Source organism: Dermochelys coriacea, chromosome 3 (genome assembly GCF_009764565.3).
Source record: "Dermochelys coriacea isolate rDerCor1 chromosome 3, rDerCor1.pri.v4, whole genome shotgun sequence".
Taxonomy (NCBI): domain Eukaryota; kingdom Metazoa; phylum Chordata; order Testudines; family Dermochelyidae; genus Dermochelys; species Dermochelys coriacea.
The window spans coordinates 159,247,099-159,268,714 of NC_050070.1; the positions used below are offsets into that span (position 1 = coordinate 159,247,099).

A 21,616-nucleotide genomic window follows, 5' to 3' on the forward strand; every position below is an offset into this window, starting at 1 on the left:
GCTCTGACCCTGAGCGGGCGTTTGCCTCTCGGGTTTTTTGGTAGGCTTGCCTAAGCTCCTTAAGTTTCATGCGGCACTGCTGTGGGTCTCTGTGATAGCCTCTGTCCTTCATGACCTTGGAGATTTTTTCCAAATATTTTGGCATTTCGTCTTTTGGAACGGAGTTCTGATAGCACGGATTTGTCTCCCCATACAGCGATCAGATCCAGTACCTCCCGTTCGGTCCACGCTGGAGCAATTTTGCAATTCTGGGACTCCATGGTCATCTCTGCTGATGAGATCTGCATGGTCACCTGTAGTGATCAGCTTACCACACTGGCCAAACAGGAAATGAAATTCAAAAGTTCACGAGGCTTTTCCTGTTTACCTGGCCAGTGCATCCAAGTTCAGAGTGCTGTCCAGAGCAGTCACAATGGAGCACCGTGGCATAGCTCCTGGAGGTCAATAACGTCAAATTGTGTCCACTAACCCAAATTAGACCAAGTGATGTCAATTTCAGCGCTAATCCCCTCGTCAGGGGATTACAGAATACAGAAATCGATTTTAAGAGCCCATTAAGTCAACAAAAATGGCTTCGTTAGGTGGACGGGTACAGGGTTAAAATTGATCTAACACTGCTAAATTCAACCTAAACTCGTAGTGTAGACCAGGGCTAAGGCTGCGTGTCTGTCATGGAGGTCATGGATTACGTGACCTCTGTGACTTCTGCAGCGGCCAGTGCTGTCTAAGGGGCAACCCCTGGGCTAGAAGCAGCCGTTTGGGTGTGTGGGAGGGGGCTCAGGGCTGGGGCAGGGGTGTGTGGCAGCGATTACCTGGAGGGGGATGAGTGGAAGAGGTGTCTCCCCAGCTTCCCCAGCATGTCCTTGCAGCTCCTAGGTGGAGCAGCCGGAGCAGGGAGGGAGGGGGAGTGCTCAGCATGCGGCCCACGCCCGCAGGACCCACCCCTGGAGCTCTCATTGGCTGTGGTTCCTGGCCAACGCGAGTTGCGGGGGCAGACTTGTGGCAGAAGTAGTGCATGGAGCCTCCCTAGCCACCCGTCCCCCTAGGAGCTACAGGGATGTGCAGTCGGAGCCAGGTAGGGAGCCTGCCAGCCCTACTAACCCTCCTACCCCCTGAGAGCCCACAGCTCCCCCGGCCCAAGTTTTAGTTAGGAGTATGTAGTAAAAGTCATGGACAGGTCATGGGCAGCAAGCAAAAATTTATGGTCTGTGACCTGTCCATGACTTTTACTAAAAATACCCGTGACTAAAATGTAGCCTTAATTATAACTGCATCCACCCTAGGGGCGTTCCCCTGACAACTACAGCCATTTAGAAAGCAATATACTTACATCAATTTCTAAACTGATATGATTAAATTGGTACCAAAACAAAAAGCCACACAAACAACTGTGTGAAGACCAGCCCTTAGGTATAAGAGCCTCCTGTTCTAAGCATAGTTAGAATAGATATTGCAGCATGAAAATCATTTTGGGTCAGTTTCCGATACCCTTCTTACTCACATTCAGTCATTAACTTACTGTTCAGATACTCCCATTCGTTTCAATAGAACTACTCAGAGGAAGGTGCTCCCAATGTGAGTAGGAGAATTTGACTCTTATGGTGTATGGCAGGATGCCATTTAAAAGCAAGTTTTCAAGACTCGTTTGCCTTACTTTCCTCCTCTTCCAGCTCCTCTAATAAGGAAGTGGTTGGATGGGTTGGAGCTGGACTCCTGGCCTCGGAGATTTCGGACTCCACGTATGCAGGATTGTCATTGATCTCTCTCATGTCTTCAGCTGGGTTCCCCCCCAAAAAAGACACCAAACCACACACCAAAGAAGAGACAAAACAAAGGCATCTACATTAACATGTTTTGAGAAACATGAAGTAAGCAGCTTTTATGAAGGGGCTTCTCCATACCAAACCAGGGATGAGTGGGTGAAGTCTCATTGTACAAACTGTAGTGTTCATTAGGACTGGATTAAATACAGATTCTAAATGGCTTTGTCAAGAGTGCATGCCCCTACAGTATCATCAGAAATAGTAAAGACTCCATCATATCCAGGGCGTGATTGCTGCTCTACACTTAGTTAGTACGTTGACCAATCTAGTTTAGTTTGGTTTATTCTGAATATAAGTGTTCCTAGTTATCAAGCCTTAAGGTCCATTTGTTTTGTTTCCTTTCTTAAAAAAAGGAAATACTGTTTAAGACAGCTATTACTGGCTTCTGAAGCACAACAGAAGCAGCTATTTTTAGTGATTAAATGGGAAAACCATTTATAGTAAAACCCACTCATGCCCCAAGACACTACATCACACGTCAGGTTTAGCTCATTCATTTTTAAGATGTGTAGTTTGGCTTTAAACTTACAATCTAAAGCAAACTACATGAAATATCCAGTCGTGCCCCAAGCACTTAGATAATTGGGGTTTTACTAACTGCACTTTCATACATATTAGAAAACACTTTTTTTATAAAAGAAGCAATGAAGCCTTAACACCAGACCTCCCTACAGCACTCTGCTAATCTTTATTGACAAGCCAGGTGAGGATTTGAGAGAGAAAACAAATCAGTGAGGTTTTACTACAGTCCTGTCTGGCATGCAATAGAAACAAACTGCAAAACATGCACAAGCTTATTGCGCCACAGATTTGCAATTTGAAAACCAAAAGACACTAACTACAGTACATAGTTCTCCGTTAAGAGCAAAACGGACCTGAATCCCACGTCTGCTGAGTAAGGTCCCTTGATGCTGTGACTTGCTTTGCCATTGCTACTGTCCACACCATAGCAGCTGTAGGGAAAAGAAATAATGCGTAGAGAATTATAGGTCACTGACTGTTCAGAGGAGCTAGACAGTATTTTAGTGGCTCTACTTTCATCCTGAATTTTACACAGCAGGCAAAGAAACCAAACAATCACCCTGGGGAAATGCACTCAAAACCCACATCTTGGTTGGCATATTCTCATTCCCTAGTCATTTACTTGGCAAGATAGGAGGCAGCATATTACAGGTATCAGTACTCCGACCACAAGTTATTGCATGCAAGGAAGCCATTTTGTTTTCTATGGCTCTCAGAAAGCTAAGGTCCCAGAACCTCAACTCCTTCACTTGATCTGCTAAAAGGAAAAAGAGGCGGCCCAGGAAATAGTGCCACTAAGGGAGGGATAGTGGTAGGTTTTCTGTAACATTCTTTGGCAACGAGAGAATGCTGCAACCCACTTACCTAGGGTGGCGAGAGGTTTTTCTGTTTATTTCTGATTGGCCACCCCTTCCCTCGTTTTTCTGCAAGGGGAATGTTGGGAGCCTCCTGGGAGGTAAGTGGGAATATCCAAGGGCAGCCAGCCAGCGGCTGGTTTGGGGTTTACTTTTGAGATGGTTCCCTAAAATAAGGAAGGCAGGGACCTTTTTAAGATCAGAAAAGAAGCAGAAGTTTACTTGAGATGTGCACTAGGGCTCTGGTTTCTTTATGGTTTCTGAGAGTGCCAAGGCAGATATAAAGACTGCGATTCCATTTGAGGCTCAGTTGCGGCAAGGAAGCCTCCGCAGACTGTGGTCTTACAACAGAAACACGGATGTCAGGTAAAATAAACTTTTTGTTGGGTTACTATTTTCTGTGTTTTTTCCTTCTCCAACAGAAGGAGTTCTTGATTTATTAGCTGTGCTGAGAGTCTGACTTTATCCAGACCTTTCCCCCTGCCTCTCCCTCCCCCAGCATAACAGAAGACTTGCTAAAAAAAGCACAACATTCCAAAGAAGTCCTTTCCAATCACTCCATGGCAGCAGGATGAACCAGGAAAAGGCTTAAAGAGCAGCGTCAATTTCCACCTGCCAGACTGATGAACCTCTCTTTAGATACAGGATGCTCATATATTCGGTGCCAGTCAGATAACTTCTGCAGCAATGTGACTGTGGTACCAGCCAAAGCATCACTGCTCTCATAATAAGCCCCCTATCTTAGGGATTTATTAACATAAGCATTTCACTTCCCTTTTAGGGTGGAACCTGGTAAGAGATTTGTCAGCCTAGGAAATCTGGCTAGACTAATAAGAGATGATAAAAATCCCCACACCGTGGGTTTAATATCTTAGTTAAGGTGTGAGACCATTAAACAGCACAGGTCCTAAGCCCTTTGAAATAATTGTGCCTTTTCTGAAGAATACGTTTTAAAAATGGGGGGAGTGGGGGAAAATGCTGCACCAATAAAAAGTTACCCATTTTCATAGGGAAGCAGAGAGTAACAACCAACAACAAAAAGCTACACTGCACCTGCAATTCTCCCCCTGGAGGGAGGATGAGAAAGAACCAGCCACGTGACAGACGTTGCTTAATGCACTACTGAAAGGTGCTCAGATACCAGTGTGCTAATGGTAGAGATTTACCAGTACAAGACAGAAAAAGCACGGAGGCTGACTGTAGGAATCCTACAGAGTAATTCTGCTGTCAGGACCGTTGCACACAGTCTTAGGCATGGGTGTGGTCATATCAATGCAACATCTGGGGCATGCACGCCAAATTTCTCTAAGGCATTGGACATGACAAAGAAGAAGGTAGCTGGGAGACTGTTGTAACAGCTATTGCCCTGTCCTGGCTAATAATATAAGACTATACCCTTAAAGATACCAGTTCAGAGTTGTTTGCAAGGATCAACACAGGCATAAATGGGTTTCCTTTGTGTCCAGTGGTCACACCTGCTAAAATATTAGTGCAAATCAGATGATTTAAGTTTCTCTCTAGGACTTCTGATTCTGTGAAGGAGACATTTGTTCTCATGCATACCACCTTTTAAGACAGAAATCTTATAAGTGGGACTGGTAGCACCACCTATTATAAAGGTTGCCCGACATCTCCCCTAACTCCCTGCTTTCAGTTGCTTATAAACGTTACCAAACTTTACGGTTTGAGCTGAATTTTCCACACGGGGCACATGCCTATTGTTGAATTTTTTTTTTTGGAACGCACCAACCAAAAGACTGTAGCTGTTTGCAAGATGAGGCTAAGAAAAAATTTATTTGCTCATATTTAAAAAAAAAAAAAATCTGGTGACCTTTTTTGAGAGAAGTTTAGTACCACCATGCTTTGGAGCATGAACTTGAAATTTAGCAGAGGGTGCCCTGTGTGTTACGGAGGTGAATTTTGCTATTCATGTGAACATCTGCCCAATTTTGGCCCAGTTTTAAGCTTCTGAAAAAATCTTGGCTTGTACATGCTCAGTGAAGACTTCTTACAATTTAGCAGCTCAAGTCTCTGAATATTGTGTGCAGAGCAGGAATGCTCCAGCACCTTAGAGCATAACCCTCTTGTGCACGTACATCATCATATGGTCTTTAATTGCATAATCACTTTTTACCTGTTGGACCCCTGCTTCATTCAGTGCATAAGATGGACCTGCACCAACGATGAATCAAGGTTTGTGTAGTGGAAGAGCCTGTTGTCCAAAGAACCCCTGCTTCATTTGTTGCAGGGTTAGAAGGTGTGTGGTGAATGAGGAAGGGGATTGCAGGAAGAGAAAGGACAGTATCATGGTTCAGGCAGCTGAATGCTGCCCTGTAGAATTGGATTCTATCCCTGCCTTTGCCAGAGTGCCTGCAGCATGCTGGGCAAGTCACTTAAAACCAAGTGACCACCTGTGAAAAGCTAAATGGTGTATTCCTCCTTTTCTGCATGCTCAACTTGAGACCCCTACAGTCTGATTTGCAGAAGTGTTGAGCACTCACAACTGCAACTGAAGTCAATGGGATGTGTGGTTTGAACATAGGAAGTGCTACATAATGCAATGTACACATGTAACCTTTATTTTGACATTTCCTAAATAGAAGTGCTTGACTTTGCAGCTTTAATGTTCTTCTGACATAGCTTGTGTTTAATGCCACGATAGGCTGATTCCCATCTTGAAAGATGTTGACTATAACCCACACAACACATATGCCAATGTTATTTAAAGTGATAAAAACTGGTAAATCAGCATTTAAACAACTGGTTTTCTAAGGGTAGGTCTAGACTAGGGTTTGTGGCCATATTGTAGTTAGTTAATTGACCACTAGTTAACTTGAATTAGCCAACACCTTTATAAATGCTAGTTTTGAGAGCAATGAGTTAAGAAAAATGCTGCTCATTGGTACAGTGGGGCTATAAGCTTGGAATGGATATAAATCCAGTTAAAACACTAGCATTCAAATCTAGAAGTGATTACTCACAAGAATATATTAATGCAGGAAATATAGGTTCATTTCTCTCCTGTGCAGTTTCTACCAGCATTCTCAATGGCCCTCTGGGACACAGCACAGCGATCAGATCTGTGAAGAGAAAAGGGCTGGAGTCTCCAATCTCAAGCCACATGTTCGGTACATTTCAAATCTAATGGACAATTTCCAGCCCCCACCCCCCATCTCTCTTCAAAATGGCATCTAGAGATATTTCATGCACAACAGTCATGATGTAAAGTTGGTAAGATTACCATAACAACATCTCATATTTAGTTTCTGCTTGAAGATCCCCTTTGCTGAAATACAATCTTCCAGTTCAATGTTATAAGATTTTTCAGTGTGCTAACATTATAAGTGGCCTCAAACAGGCCTTCATTTCTTTAAAATGAGACTATAGTGTACAGGATCAGATAGCTCATAGTTTTATTCATGTTTCAAGATCCATTGGTTCAAGACCCTTATTTTGTCTTATATAGTTCATGTCATTTGTACATTTCATTCCTGTGAGCCACCTTACCCCCTTCAAAGCTCCAAATCATTTAGAACGTCACCTGGGGTAAGTTTCCCACAGTTCCGCAGGTTCAGCCACACTTTACTTAATGCCAAAATCTAGGATTTCCCAACAACGAGCTAATGAGTTTTGCATTACTGCCAGGTTACTCCTGGTAAAGCCCACTGTCCACACCAAGCGATTTCATAAATTCAGTCATTCCTCCTGCATAGGTTCTGCATGTTCTGACATTATAAACAGTCACATCCAACCCTTACCATAAATGGAAATGGCTCCTAGAATGACCCATGCTGACCATTCGGGTAGATATTTAATGAAAACCAATGCCATCAGCGCACTGATCATAATGAGATAGGCCTGCTGGAGGTGCAAGGGACCCTTCCAGTGGATACAAATCATCCCAACAGCTCCAAAATTCCAGATGACAAAGAACAAGGTGGGGTAATCCATAGCCACGTTGTAGGTCTTCAGCACTTCGCTGCAGAACAAAACCAAAGGTGATTTAGCTAAGCAATATGCAGCTGACAGGCAAGACACCTTCATGGCACTAGTCAAATAGGCATATCTCAGGCCTGACTAAGATGAAGCAAGTCAGGTCCTGAATTAAAAAATTCCACTTGCCCAAGAGAAGGGCTGTGAGAGATTGGTAAAATAAGCCTCCCCATTCCGAGCATCAGACTCCTCTACAGTGCCATAGCTAGCCACTCAGAAACTGAAGGCCATGCTGTCAAATGTGGGCTGACGGGTAATCACACGGCCCAGCTGAAAGCAGCAACAGTTCCACAAACTCCTTGCTTTCACTCACAGCAGAAGGTGCCATCTTTGCTTCCCATCACTAATTGCCCACTTGCCTTGCAGTCAATGGCTGCTTCCAGTTGTCTATAGTTTTATGGCAGTAGGGTGGACACTAGATAGCACACAAGTACTGCATTGCCTTACACTTTGGGGTGAATAGCGAGACACACCGAAGATTGGATTGCTCACTCAGGTGAGCAAAATTTCCAGACATAGCTGAAAATAAGAATGCAGCAGTGCGGACAGCATTTAGTAGAGATGGCAAACGAGAAATGCCCTGTGCAAGGTACAATTTTCAAGACAATAAATATATCATTAGCAAGCTAGACGCGAGGTGTGACCCAGCACTGAAATTAAGGGAAAAGAAAAATTTGCAGAGATGTGGTTAGAGAGTAAAATAAGGCACACTGTCAAGTCAGAGTATTCCCCCCCTCCCCCGTCCCACATCAGGGGGAAACAAAAACAAAACACACCACACACTCTCAGGCCCAGCTCTCAGGTACCACTACTGCACCAACAGCCCATTTTGAGAGCTCACTATTCAAGTGGCAAACTTCAGTGACAGCACTCTACAAACAGGGAGCCTTCAAGGGGAGGGTACGTCAGAACCTCAGCACTTCACACTAATGACTGGGAGACCTGTTGCAAATTAGCAAATAAATCATTTTTAAAAAGCAAAGATAAGGCAAACATAGTTTTTACTAAAAAAAAAAGAAAAGGAGTACCTGTGGCACCTTAGAAACTAACAAATTTATTTGAGCAAATTTGTTAGTCTCTAAGGTGCCACAAGTACTCCTTTTCTTTTTGCAGATACAGACTAACACAGCTGCTACTCTGAAATCTGTCATAGTTTTTACTGTCCACTGAGGCTTAGTTTCCTTGACAATATTTTGTCAGCATGCTAGCTGATGGACCGTAGCACGTTTTGTAAAGACAATGAAGTCTGAGCAACAGGCAGCCTCACTACAAGTACTCTTCAGTTTTTCTTGGTACAAATTAGTAAAGTTTTGCTGTCTACTGCAAACACAAGAGTTTAATAAATTCTTCAATTACTACAGTACAAGCAGAATGTTTGCACTTACCCTAGATAGATGTAGGTGAAAAGGAACAGCAGCATCAGTGATGAAAGAATCAGCCAACCATGGATAAACTGTTCAATGGAAAGATAAGAGAGTAGCTGACATGGCTGGATAGCTTTTTCCTCATGGTGTACTGTTGCGTGCACCAGTGTTGTCAGGGACATCCACAGGTTGCCAGCCTTTGACAGTCTTCCTTTTTCCTTCAATACACCGTACACTCCATAGAGAAGGGAGAGGGCTATCCAGTTACCTCACCCTCTCTCTATTCTTATCTTTCTTTCCAAGCTCTTTGAGTCTGCACCCTGCTGCTTTGACTTCCTCTTCGATGCACTGCAGTCTGACCTCCAACCTCTCCACAAACACTTAAACTTCCCTGGTTCAACAAAAAGAATGAGGAGTCCTTGTGGTACCTTAGAGACTAAACACATTTATTTGGGCATAAGCTTTCATGGGCTAGAACCCACTTCATCAGATGCATGGAGTGGAAAATACAGTAGGTAGGTTCTCTGGTTCATATCACCAAAGACTGGCTCCTCAAAGCCAGAGGAGGGTTCCTATTATCAGCAGTTATCCTGATAAACTTATCAGCTGTGAAAGCAGAAGATCACTTCCTCCTTGGGCTTTCACAACTGTGCTCAGATTGTCCTTCTGCCTCCACACCTGACCTCTTAGTAAGTTCCCCTCCTCCCCCATAGCCTGCTGGTGTCCCCACAGGGTTCTGTCTTTGATCAATTTCTCCCTCTCTATTCTCTGGGAAGACATTCAGCTACTAGTATGTTCAAGTTTCACACTCTCTCTCACACACAATTTCTAGCCCCCCACTTACCCCATAAATGAAATCTCACATCTCTTCCTGGGCAACCTGCTGCCACTTTACACAACATGACAAGAACTGAATTTGCTTTTTCCTCAAACAACTCTCCTCTTCCTCCTCCCACCCCACCCACCATAGACAACTCCAACCAATCCTCACAGCCAGGAACTATCTACTTCCTCAGAAAACTGGTCTCACATGCTTGAAAAGGAGGAAACTGATGGGACAGTGTAGCTATATCAAGACATCTTCATTTGCTAATATCAGTTAGGACAGAGTTTAAACTCTGAAACCTCTTCACTCAAAGCTACAGAATTCAAGCCAAAATGGAGACTATAGTACAAAAAAAATATCACAGACCTTTAATTTATAGGAGAGGATAGCTGGGGTGGGGGTAGAAAAATCCACAAGTTGAGCTCCAGGTTATCCTGGAGCCTAGACAGAGCACTTTTACAGCTCTGTTACATGGGAAGTGTACTTTCTCAAGTACTTACAAAATTCCAGAGACTGACCATACCTCAAAACCAACTGCAAGAAATGGAGACAGAAAAAATGCAGTCTCTGTTCAGTGCAGAACTTTGACTAAAACTCAAACAACTGTTGCACAGTCACACAGGGTGTTACACAAGAGTGGAGGAGATGGGGCCTGTGTAGTTTTGGTTTTACTCTCTACAAACCCCCTCCCCCCCCCCAAAAAAAAAAACCACCTCACAACTATCTAGCTCTGAGCTCCCAACAGTCAAAAAAAATAAAGCCACCATCAGGTCAGTTATCTGTGAATGCCCACTGGCCGTGAAGAGAGAGGATAATAAAGTCCATAATTGCTGGTAATGGCTACTCTGAAAGGAGATTCCTATTGTGTGTAAAATCTAGGAAAAGAACTAATGCAGTGCCTATATGTCTCTCACCAACACACAAGTTGTCCCAAAACTAGTTTGGGATGCTTTCACTGGATTACTATACGACTTATATTTTGTCCAGCATAAATACCTTACCTTGTAACAACGATATTTATACAGCACAACTAGGAACACTGTCATCACAATGATAACACTGATCATTATGATGGTATTCAGCACGGAGTTCAGGAGACGCTGGCCCACGGAAGGTGTATCTTCACTAAAAGGGGTGTAGATCCTGCAGAGCATAGAGACGCAGCGTAGTAGACAGGTACATACTATGCTATTACACCACCACCAAGATAAACTGTGTCCTCCAATGTCTGTGTGTGACTCCCATGATCACTGGAATCCCAGCCCTAATCCCCAGAGTGTACTTAGAGAGCACCCACAGCAGAGAAACCTATGAATCACGATAAGGGAAGATTTCAGAGAAGCTGCTGTGTTAGTCTGTATTTGCAAAAAGAAAAGGAGTACTTGTGGCACCTTAGAGACTAACAAATTTGAGCATAAGCTTTCGTGAGCTACAGCTCACTTCATGCTCATGAAAGCTTATGCTCAAATAAATTTGTTAGTCTCTAAGGTGCCACAAGTACTCCTTTTCTTTTTATAAGGGAAGAGACCATTAACTTCAGCATCTTTATTTAAAAGACTTTTCATTCTTTCAGCATATGGAGGTCTTTCCAGGACACTAGTCATTTTTATTGCTTGTCTCTGGACCCTTCTGTTTCTGCTGTACATTTTGTGTGATAAAAGTTAAGATTGCACCATTGATTTCTAGAGTATTACTCTCTTGTTTTTCATACATCCTAACATTATTTCCTTCAGCTCTATTCAAGGGAAGTGTCAGTCCCCTTTTAATTCCCTTATGAAATATCCTCCAGTCCCGTTACAGCCCTCAGTCATGGCCCTGGTCAAGAGGGCTGGATGGTACTCTGTGCCTATTAACGCAAGTCTTTAAAAGCCACAGAGATCATTCAGCAGACAGACACACTTTTCCGTCCACCCGAGTGTGCTATGTCCCATTTGCTGCCAGCTGGCGCCTAAAACAAAACAACAAAAAATGGGGAGAGGGGGGAGATGGACGGAATCCAACCTGAGTTCTTACAATGTAGTGGGAAGCAGCCTCACCACAATTTCTGAGGTAGCCAGAGTTAAATCAGTTTAAGTCCTATCCAGATGACTATCTGAACTTCCAGTGCCCTTTTCCCCCCACATTGGTTTATAATGGATACATAAGGGTCCATTCCCGTCAGCTGAACTGAGTATATTTAGCCCAATTCAAAAGAATTGAGTCTTTGCCTGTTTACAGAGTTAGGTTTTTAACTGAGTGGGTAAAGGTTCTCTCATCCCACTGTGGAAGGCCTCTGGGTGCACGCATCTCTACATATATGGACACAGAATGTGTTTGTAATGCAAGAGATCACAGCCACGCACCACATGCTACTTCTAGGAACCTACTTACAACTGCCCATTTTTCTCAGTGTAGAAGCGCACTGACTTTATGGTGGCAACGACAACAATCATACACAGCGTGACCGGCACAAAGAGCATGATCACATGCTTTGCTCCATATTTCAGGGTCAGTTCCTCCTCCTTATTGTCCACAGCAATGTCTCTTACTGGAAGTCCTGAGTCAGAATTACCGCTGTCAGCATCACTAGGGCTACAACTGCCACCAGTATGCCTCTTCTGTAAAGAGAGGTTAGAATATGCATAAGATGCTTTTTATTTTCCATGCATAGCATTCATTCATTAGATTTCCTGGTGACACACAGTAACACCCTATAAAATAGCAGAAAGCTCTCACTACATGGAAGTGAGCATGTAAGCCCTATGACTAGCGATGCAAACATCACCTGCATCAGACATGCTATGAACTGGATTTTTTTTTTTAAATAAAGTCTAAAGCATAAATATCTGCAGACATTTAAAATGGGGAGGGGGTAGTGCACACAATTTGAAGGAAATTCCAGCTGAAGAGTCTGATGCCCAGCCATTTGAATCTGTTCTCTCAGCAATCCGGTCCTTGCATTACATGGTTGCTTCACTATTACTTGCATAAGATCCTATTTAACATCTGTTTTGTTTGCCCAGTACTGAGGAAGCTCTGGAGAATAGCTCAGGCAGCTAGTTTAAGCTTCCTTGTTGTTTAATTAAAGGTCCAGAGAGAACATCCCTCAGGAAAGTCACAGGTATCAGATCATGCTTAAAACTCATAGCTCTAGCAACTGGGAGGGGAGGGGCATGAAAAGATAGGGAAAGAAGTGACTATTGCTGTTATTTAAGAAATACACACACTGCAGTACCTCTGAAACAAGGCCTCACTGACTCTAGGATACACTGGAAGGCACTAAGTGATCTATTCAGAAGAGCAGCAATGGCATCATACCACATTTTCTCTCTTTCTAGACACAGTGCAGACCTACCCTGTACATCTGCGTCTCTGCTGCTTCTGGTGCTTGCAGCCCATCCTGGTAGGAGACTGCAGGAGGGCTCTCTGCTGATATCAGTGATGTTCTCTCATTGCAGGCTTCCTCTTCGCTGTCTGAACTGTTCATGAATGTGATCATCAGTCTCTCATATAGTGCCTAGAAGCAAACAACAAGAGAAGAGAGAGAAAACATTAAAGTCATGATACAAACTAAAAGCCACAGATACAGAGTTGGAAATACAGGCAAGAAGTGCAATTGTAATGGGGATGTTCTTGCAGGGGTTGTGACTACATATCTTAGTACAACATGATAAACTTGCACATTGAAAAATGCATCATGCTTTAGACGAAATTAGATAGTGGTTTGGGGTTGTTTTTTTTTTTCCTGTTTCGTCTTTTAAGCAGTTGGATGGGGAAGTGAAATTCAGTGCTGGATTAGCAGCTGAGCGAGAGTCAAGTCCTCTTTTTAGTCACAGCATGCATGGCTGTTGCAACTCTTCTCTCCTCCTTGCCATGGTGCCTTGACTTTGAGACAGAAGAAGGACCTCTAAAGTTTAGAAAGCAGTTCAATTGCCATGGCCTAACCAAAGCTTCACCGCTGACAAGTGCCAGTCGTGAGCCGTCATTTGTCTGCTCAAAAGGAGATTGCGTCCAATGCCCACAGGATAGATCAATGAGCAGCAACCAGACGGTGGTAAATTTTTGGTCACTAAGAGCCTGGGCTATAGTTAAGCCAATCTGTTGAAACGTAAGTACAGTAAAAACTGTGTTATCTGGTTCTATACCAACAGGAAAGCTCTATAGACCAGCATTTCTAATCTTCATAGAAAGTTGGCTTTATAGTCCAGTTGGCGGAGGGCCAGCAAGTTCCCTACCTGGCTCTGTGTGGCTCCCTGGAAGCAGTGACCTGCTCCCTGCTGTCTCCCAGGTAGAGGTGCAGAAGGTAGCTCCGTGGACTGCCTCCACTCACATGCACCGCCTCCACAGCTCCCATTGGCCACACCTAGGAGCAGCAGGGACGGGTTGCCACTTCCAGGGAGCTGCCAGAGGTGAGTGCCACCCGGATCCAACATTCCAAAACCCTCCCCCTCCCACACTCAAACTCCCTTCCAGAGCCCACACCCCTCCCATGCCCCAACCCTGCACCCTCTCTCTCTCAGTTAACTGGAATATATTTTCTCTTTTTTTTTTTTTTTTTTTTTTTTTAAACTTACAGGCACTTCCGCAACTTGCCAGATAAAGCTTTTACTGTATCTAGCAGCCTTATGAATTTTCTAGGAAATGATTCCCCTCCTACACCAAGCATGGTAAGAAAACTAGTTTCTTGAAAGAGGAGCTCTCTCTCACTGTAAGTTAGCCAGCATTGTTCCAGCTATATTGTTTCATAGAGAAAGAGCAAGAAACTTGGAAGGGAAACATCTTGGAGTTTAATAGCACAGATCTCATTGTTTAGGCTGGATTCTATACGTGGCTACTCAGAAACAACAAGTGACATGGAGAAGAGTCAAGAGGAACAACTTTATTTTATCCACTGAAGAGACTCCATGCACTGCCCTTGCATGCCTGCATTAGCCAAAGGATACCATGATTTCCGTCAACCCTAAGAATGCACCTACTTCGCCCCTCCCATCCCTATCAAAGAGGCTTTTGCACTCCATCAGGTTCAGGACAGCTCAATCCAGGAGAATTCATTTTAGCATTTCACAGTTCAGCTTAGAGAGGCCGTTAACCAGAAGAAGTGACAAAATTCATTTTTCAGGCTACTCTCAGTGAGGGCAAAACCAAACCTTTCAGACATTGGACAGTTTGTACTGATTCATTTAAAAGCTATAAGCATGTGATTCCCCATGACATCTATAGAGCATTTAATCCAAGGATCATGACAAAGGAGCCCAACATGGACCAAGAGGTAGATATTGTCTCCCTTTTAAACTTGAAGTGAAAGTACAGAGAAGCTCAGTGACTTGGCCACAGTTCTGACTCTTGATTTAGTCTGTGACAAGTCCTGACTCTCACACTCATGGTCTAAACAGTGGGATCTCCTGGGAGAGAGAATAGCCTAGAGTTTCAGACTTGGTCGCCTGAAAGATACCTGGGAGATTCTACTTTCTTTTCACTGCGTTTAGCTTTAGGAGGAATTAAGCAATTCCCTTTCCCCCACAACTCCTGATCTTCACTCACTTTATCCATTCCCCCACAAAGAGCAAGTTTCAGAAAGAAAATCCATCTCCCAAGTGATGTACTCTTTCCAGAAGAGTCTTCCCTACCTTCCCTTCAAAGCCTGAAGTATCAGTGTAATTCCTGCATCATCAATAAAAGCAATACAGTTCAGAGGTGGAAGAGATGGTAGAAGCACTCAGTCTTTGGCTGTCTGCTTCATAATAGTGCTGCGTTCTCACCTCAGTAGAATAAAACCTAATGACCCAAGTTCAAGAGAATGCTTTCACTTTTGTGCCTGTCCATCTTGCAAGTGCAAGTCACCTGCTGATGGGTGCTTATCAGACAATTGTGAGAGAGTGCATATGCACTCATTTCTTGAAAATTTAGGCCCAAGCTTCTAGAAACTAGGCAAGTTATGAATACATGAAGTTGAGTCTTTAAAGGTGAAGTCAGGCTCATGGTTGTGAAAACAATCATCCAGGCACTACATACTTCTGAATCAGTAAAGTGAGAATAGGTGAGGTCACACATGCCCCCGATCATAATAAATATTTAACCCTCTGACCACTGTAGCTGAGATGGCTCCACACAGCTTCTGTATATGCCAGAGAACCAAGGGAAGAGTAAGAGGCCAGTCTCAAGCAGTTTGGATCCAAATTTAGGTTTTACATAGCTCAAGTATTGTCAGGAATGTCCCACACACACAAGTGAAACCCAGTTAGTTGGGTAGAAGCATCCCTCCGCAGTTTCTGCAACCTGAACAATACAGTGCGGTGCTACTCCACAGGACCCAGGAAGGGACACCAAATGGCACAACTTCGCTAGTTAAAACAGGCTAAGTGCAGAAGTTAAACAAATAGACACAACAGTTACATTCTCAAAACGTATTCCACATTCACTAACCTTAGGGGTTGGCAGTTTCAGTAATCTTAAGGATAGTAATACAATACAGAAGGGCATTTTGTATTTTAAATCAGGTTTTAAAAAAGCTTGACAGCATCTCTTTGAAAGGGCAATAAAAGAAACCACAGAGAAATGCAGAGATGTGACAGAGTAATTCTATCCCAATCATGCTAATAAGGTCAGACCAAGCCATATAGTTCTACCAATCCCCCCTTCCCTTGTTCATTGAGTTTTGTGTTGACGGTGTGTTGGTGTAAAGTCTCCGATATCACAATATAGTATTACAAGGCCTAGTCTAGATCCCTACTAGCAACTGATCCTTCAATTAGTCACCAATCTCAGAGATGATCGACTCCATGCAAAGCAGTTTCCTTTCTGCATCATATTCCTTATGTGAATTTACCCCTTGGGGTTGGTAAATAGTCCCAAAATTGGGATTAAATAAGGACATTCACACTCCCTTTCCACAGACTGTGGTAGTCAGCTTTTCTAACACAGCTATTTTTTTTTTTTTTTTTTTTTTTTAAACAGATTCTAAAAAGCTGTGCTCTGGACTGTCAAATTTCAGGTCTAGCAGCTCAAGCAGAGTCTGTTACAAAACATCTCATATGTTTAAGTGAGCGCTCCCTTGGAGTAGGGAGACTTTAGAATCCAATCTGATCTCTCTCATGTATTTGTTGAGCATTGTCAGTGTGCTTAAATCTGTGCAAAGCAGAGGAAGATCGGGCCTCTGGCTCAAGGAGCTCACATTTCAAACAGAAATACAATGGAGACACAAAGCACCAGCTGACCAGGAAAAGGATGTCAAATTATTAGAGTTTGTTTCTGCACCACTTGGCTGGTGGATTAGTGTTGACCGGCCTCATGGAAGCAATAGACTGCAAGGAGATATATATGAACCAAGAGGGGGTTCCTGGCTCCCAAGGACAGCGAGGGAGTTCCACTCAACAGAAAGCAAAGAAAATTTCTTCCACAGAGTCAGATATATTTGTCCATTTTACCAAATGGAAGTTGTGTATAGACAATGAGTTTTCCTAGGCTCAGGCTGGAAGAAGGAAAGACACTTCAGAAAAGGAAGTTAGGAAAGAAAGCCGGAAAGGTTGAGACAAACACATTTCCTTTATGGCACTAGTGATAGCAGCTTTAAAAAAAAAAAAATGCAGGTTAAGTCTGCATTTTCATATTTTCAAACTCCTCGAGTATGAGCCTCTGAATAACGTGAATAAGGAAGACCAACACCCGTTTTTAAATATGATACTAATAGTTACAAAAATCACACATCTTTTTCTACTTCTCCTCTGAGGAGCCAGGGGTTGTTACAATTCTCTCAGTTTATATTAAAAAAAGAACAAACAGAGTCAAGAGGCTGATCCTGCAGACCCGTAGAACAAAAGTGAAATGGAATGATGACCCTATGGTACTAAAAGAAAAGGAGTACTTGTGGCACCTTAGAGACCAACAGCTCACGAAAGCTTATGCTCTAATAAATTTGTTAGTCTCTAAGGTGCCACAAGTACTCCTTTTCTTTTTGCGAATACAGACTAACACGGCTGCTACTCTGAAACCTATGGTACTAAGTAATTGCTATTAGTAAGCAGCAGAGATGGGGATGGAACCCAGTAGTCCTGGCTCTAACTCTCCTATCTATTTCACAGGGTGGGTCAAGCTGGGTATCGCTCCACTGACTTTAACAGAGCTGAGGATGTGACCCACTGTGACATCATCCCACTGCAACAGGTAGAGTTTTCCTTTAGGCTTATTCCACAGAACCACATGCTAAAGCCCCCTTGTATTGCACAAGAGTAAGTCCATTGGAAAATTAAATAGAATATCAGTATGTACAGGGGACAGAATCGCTTGTCTACACTGGCAGGAGATTTACTAATTGATTTGAAAGTTGAGATCTACTTAAACAGTTCCCTTTGGTGTTAATTAGGTGAGGAAGTCTATTTTTTTTTTCTAGCTATGTTTAGATGGGGGGAGTGAGGGAAGCCACTCTGAAGCAACAGAAACAGGGTTTTCCTTAAAGTTTAGATTGCAAGGGTCACAGCTGTTGGTAAACACTCCAAACAGGGGGGAGGGGAGGGAGAGAGAGAAGGAAGGGGGAGTTAGATTTTAGAAAATAACTGGGGAAACAAATACAGAGGTGATGTTACTCTTACAAACTCCACCCACAAAAATAAGCATCACCTATGCAAGTCATCAAAATGACAGGAGGCTCACAGTAAATTGTGTAGATATTCAAAGCATGAAACTGATTGATGCCTGGGACCCTCTTCAGCAGGGCCCGATTACATCCATGTGGTCTGCTGGGCTCCCTGAGGTTGGTTCCTTCTTGATTAGGAGACACTACTATGTGTCCCCCGACTCCCAACCACCACCCACTTATGGCATCAAAATGAGATATCAAATCATAGTAAATTGAGAGCTTCTCCCACCGCCATGGTGGTTTAATTATGTTGATGGAAGAGCTCTCTCCCGTCAGCATAGAGCAGCCTCACAAGAGATCTTACAGTGGCACAGCTGCATCGGTACAGCTGTAAGCTCTCGTGTAGGTATAGCCTTAATGTTGACGTTTAAATCATCACTACTGGGCATCCGAGTTAACACCTGGGGCAGTTCACACCTCTCAGAACTATTGTTACAGGCTCAGTGGACTGGCATAGGACATCCCTGTTTCAGTTACACTGTTATAGTTGTTTCTGAGCCCTAAGAGAAGAGGTGATAAATACTGTAGGTGAACAGAGTGTTTTTCATCCCAAGAATCCTACAGCGCTAGATCAACCATATGCCAACAGCAACATAGTCAGCTATCAACCAGCATATTTCTAAAGAGTGACGAGAGGTGAAATCTTGGCCTAGAATGAAGTAAATGTGTCTGCTAGGAAATTCTGTAAACATTTTTAAACCACCAAGCAGAGTAGACCACACTTAATTTTAGTGACTCAGCCAAAGGTGCCCCACCCTAACCTTCCCATTAAATTGTACACAGTACAGAATTCATCTGCCTTGGTATTAAGAAGTCAGCTCTAGGGGAGGAATGTTACTCTAGTGCTTTCACCACAAGACTGTCACTCAGGAATTCTGGGATCAGTTCAAAGCTCTGCCACAGAACTTCCAAGGTGATTTTGGGTAAGGCACTTCATGTCTGTAGGCCTCTGCTCCCCATCTGTAAAACTAGAACAATGCTTCTTTTCTCATACCCTCAGTCTTGTCTATTTAGACTGTAAACTCTTCAGGCAGCCAACCATGTAGTAAGACTATCCCTGCTGGGGTACAATGGACTCCAATAAATTCTAGGGCCCCAAGGTGTAAAAAATATTGTGTCATCATCATCCACCCCTGGATTTGGCTCTGTGGTTCCAAGGACTCTAAACATTTCAGTCTTGTTGCTTTGACCAAACATGCTTCCCTTCAGGTAGAAAGTCTGACAGACATTTGCTGCAACAAATAGGATATGAATTCAAATATTGATAAGATGAATGATGTATGCATAACTTAGAGTAGATTTTTCCCATCTTCCTATTATCTCCCTCCTCACTCTGTACATTTTTGAAAGGGTAAAATCCCTGTCTCATATCCACAGAGTAAACTCTGTCAGCTGTGGCAGTCCACTCTCCCTACATGTCTGGAAATTCCAATATGAGAGCAGAACACAAGAGTAGGGATCATGTAGGTGAAAAAAGTCCACCCTCAAGTAGGGTTGCTAGAGGATGCATATGGATATCTACAATAGTTGCCTGAAAGTTGTTGCAATTACCGCTTACAGAGAACGGGGACGTTGCCAGGTAAAGCTGTCACTAGTCATCATGGGAAACCGTCAGGCCTTCCCCTTCTGGAAGGTATACCCAAATTCAGGCTCTCAATTAAACCCTTCTCAGATGTGCAATAACTTCTTAGCTATAGCTATGGCCTAGCTTTCTTTTTGCAAAGATTGCTGGATTTCTAATGTCAAGGAAGTCTCACTTATCTCAGTGTGATCCACAGCAACATTTTCAAAGCCTAAAGTTTATACAACATTCCTATACAGCTTGGTCACAACAGCCAGTAACAGAGCCTATCACACGAAACTGTCACTACATCATGTTACATGACTGCAAATGGGCAGGCTGCTAGTAAGCGTATTGGGTGCTGATTCACACTATGAAACATTCTGAGAACCACGTGCCAGAGAATTTTTCTAGGTCATTCATTCGAGATCACTAACATTCATTCCAAACAAATACCAAGTGGTAATAGTGATAAATATTTGAAGGAGGAATAACAATCCTGTATCTTAACCACAAGGCTGTATCTTGGGCTCATCTCTACAACTATGGGCATGTTACCTATGGTTAAGTCACAGTACTAAGAATATCAGAGGGGTAGCCATGTTAGTCTGTATCCACAAAAAACAACAAAGATTCAGGTTGCACCTTTGACTTCAAAGAGAAACTTCAGAGCTACAATTCATTTGCAAAATTTAACACCATTAATTTAGGCTTGAATAGGGATTGGGAGTGGCTGGCTCACTACAAAAGCAATTTTCCCTCTCTTGGTATTGACACCTCCTCATCAATTACTGGGAGTGAACCACACCCCCCGGATTGAATTGGCCTTGTCAACACTGGCTCGTGACTTGTAAGGTAACTCCTTTCTCTTCATGTGTTAGCAGATTTATGCCTGCATCTGTAATTTTCACTCCATGCATCCGAAGAAATGGGTTTTTTACCCATGAAAGCTTATGCCCAAATAAATCTGTTAGTCTTTAAGGTGCCACCAGACTCTTTGTTGTTTTAGTACTAAGAATCAGGACCTGGGTTTCATTCATTGCTCTGCTTCAGTCTTACCCTAGGACCTAGCAGCCAGCCATTCAATAGATTCATCACTCATTTAGAAAATAGGGACAAACACTCACTTTCCTTACAGGGGAGATGTGAAGCTAGATGTTCATTGAGTGCTTGAAGATCCTCAGACGAACAATGCTTAAAAAAAAGAAAAGAAATACTTACAAAGCAAGAAGATTAACTTGTTAACTCCCCAGGTTCACTCCAATTTAAATCACAGACCTATAAATGAATGAACATGATAGTATGCTGTAGCTGTAGTTCATGAAAAAGGGAATATTCAGAAAGGAACAATGTTAACATCAGTTCATTCTGGAAGAACGAAGCTATGCAAAAAATAATATTTAGCTCCAGTGTTTTCAAAAAAAAATCCTCTAAAACAATTTGTGGGTAGCTGTCCTGCAGCCTTCTCAAGCCAAACACCATAACACAAGACTAGGGCATCAGAAACAGAAAATAAAACTAACACCGGTGTGAAACTGACTGGCTTAGTTTAATTCATTGGTTGTTTCAGATCTGAACTAACAGTATAAAGGGTAAGAGACTGTTAAAGTTATTTTGGCCTTAACCAAAGGTATCATTAGAAACCAGAGTTAAGGGCCTTCCAATACGGCTTTTAACAGCAACTATGCACAGGGGTTAAGCGCATGGGTGCTGGAACAATTTTGATAGTGGGGGTACTGAGAGACATTTAACAAAACTGCAAACGCTGTATATCATGGACACCACTTCCAGCCGGGGGGACCGCCACAGCCCCAGTTCCAGCACCTATGGTTAAGCGTTATGGGAGTCCACATTCTCCCTACCAAGGCAGCGGTTTCACGTTGCCAGTGTGCACGCAGGGACAAGGAGTCAACCCCAGCCTGGGACGGTCACCAGGCAAGTGCCTGGAAAACTGAGCCCAAATAACGCAACTGCAACCGCCCCAGCTACGAGGCAGGAGACACAGGTCGGTCAGCGAGGGGGTGGACGTGCAGGGCCGTGACACGCTGGGCAGGGGTCACCC

The 21,616-nt window shown here is 43.2% G+C and overlaps 1 protein-coding gene across 5 annotated transcripts in view; it reads right to left on the minus strand.

Annotated features, from left to right (window-relative positions):
* PSEN2 (presenilin 2) overlaps nt 1-21,616 on the minus strand; it is a 31,973-nt gene that overhangs the window by 9,882 nt on the left and 475 nt on the right. For 2 of the 5 annotated variants that reach the window (XM_038393852.2, XM_043511662.1), the window contains 9 exons: nt 20,682-20,748; nt 12,717-12,878; nt 11,753-11,979; nt 10,384-10,525; nt 8,578-8,645; nt 6,958-7,178; nt 6,181-6,279; nt 2,699-2,776; nt 1,655-1,777 (listed from right to left, as the gene is read on the minus strand). In XM_038393852.2, coding sequence (XP_038249780.1) covers nt 1,655-1,777; nt 2,699-2,776; nt 6,181-6,279; nt 6,958-7,178; nt 8,578-8,645; nt 10,384-10,525; nt 11,753-11,979; nt 12,717-12,860 — 1,102 coding nt within the window. In that variant the 5' untranslated portion in view covers nt 12,861-12,878; nt 20,682-20,748. Of the gene's footprint in view, nt 1-1,594; nt 1,778-2,698; nt 2,777-6,180; nt 6,280-6,957; nt 7,179-8,577; nt 8,646-10,383; nt 10,526-11,752; nt 11,980-12,716; nt 12,879-13,596; nt 13,725-20,681; nt 20,749-20,775; nt 20,833-21,616 lie in introns of all 5 variants that reach the window. The other 3 variants (XM_043511661.1, XM_043511663.1, XM_038393851.2) reach the window with 3 other exon arrangements.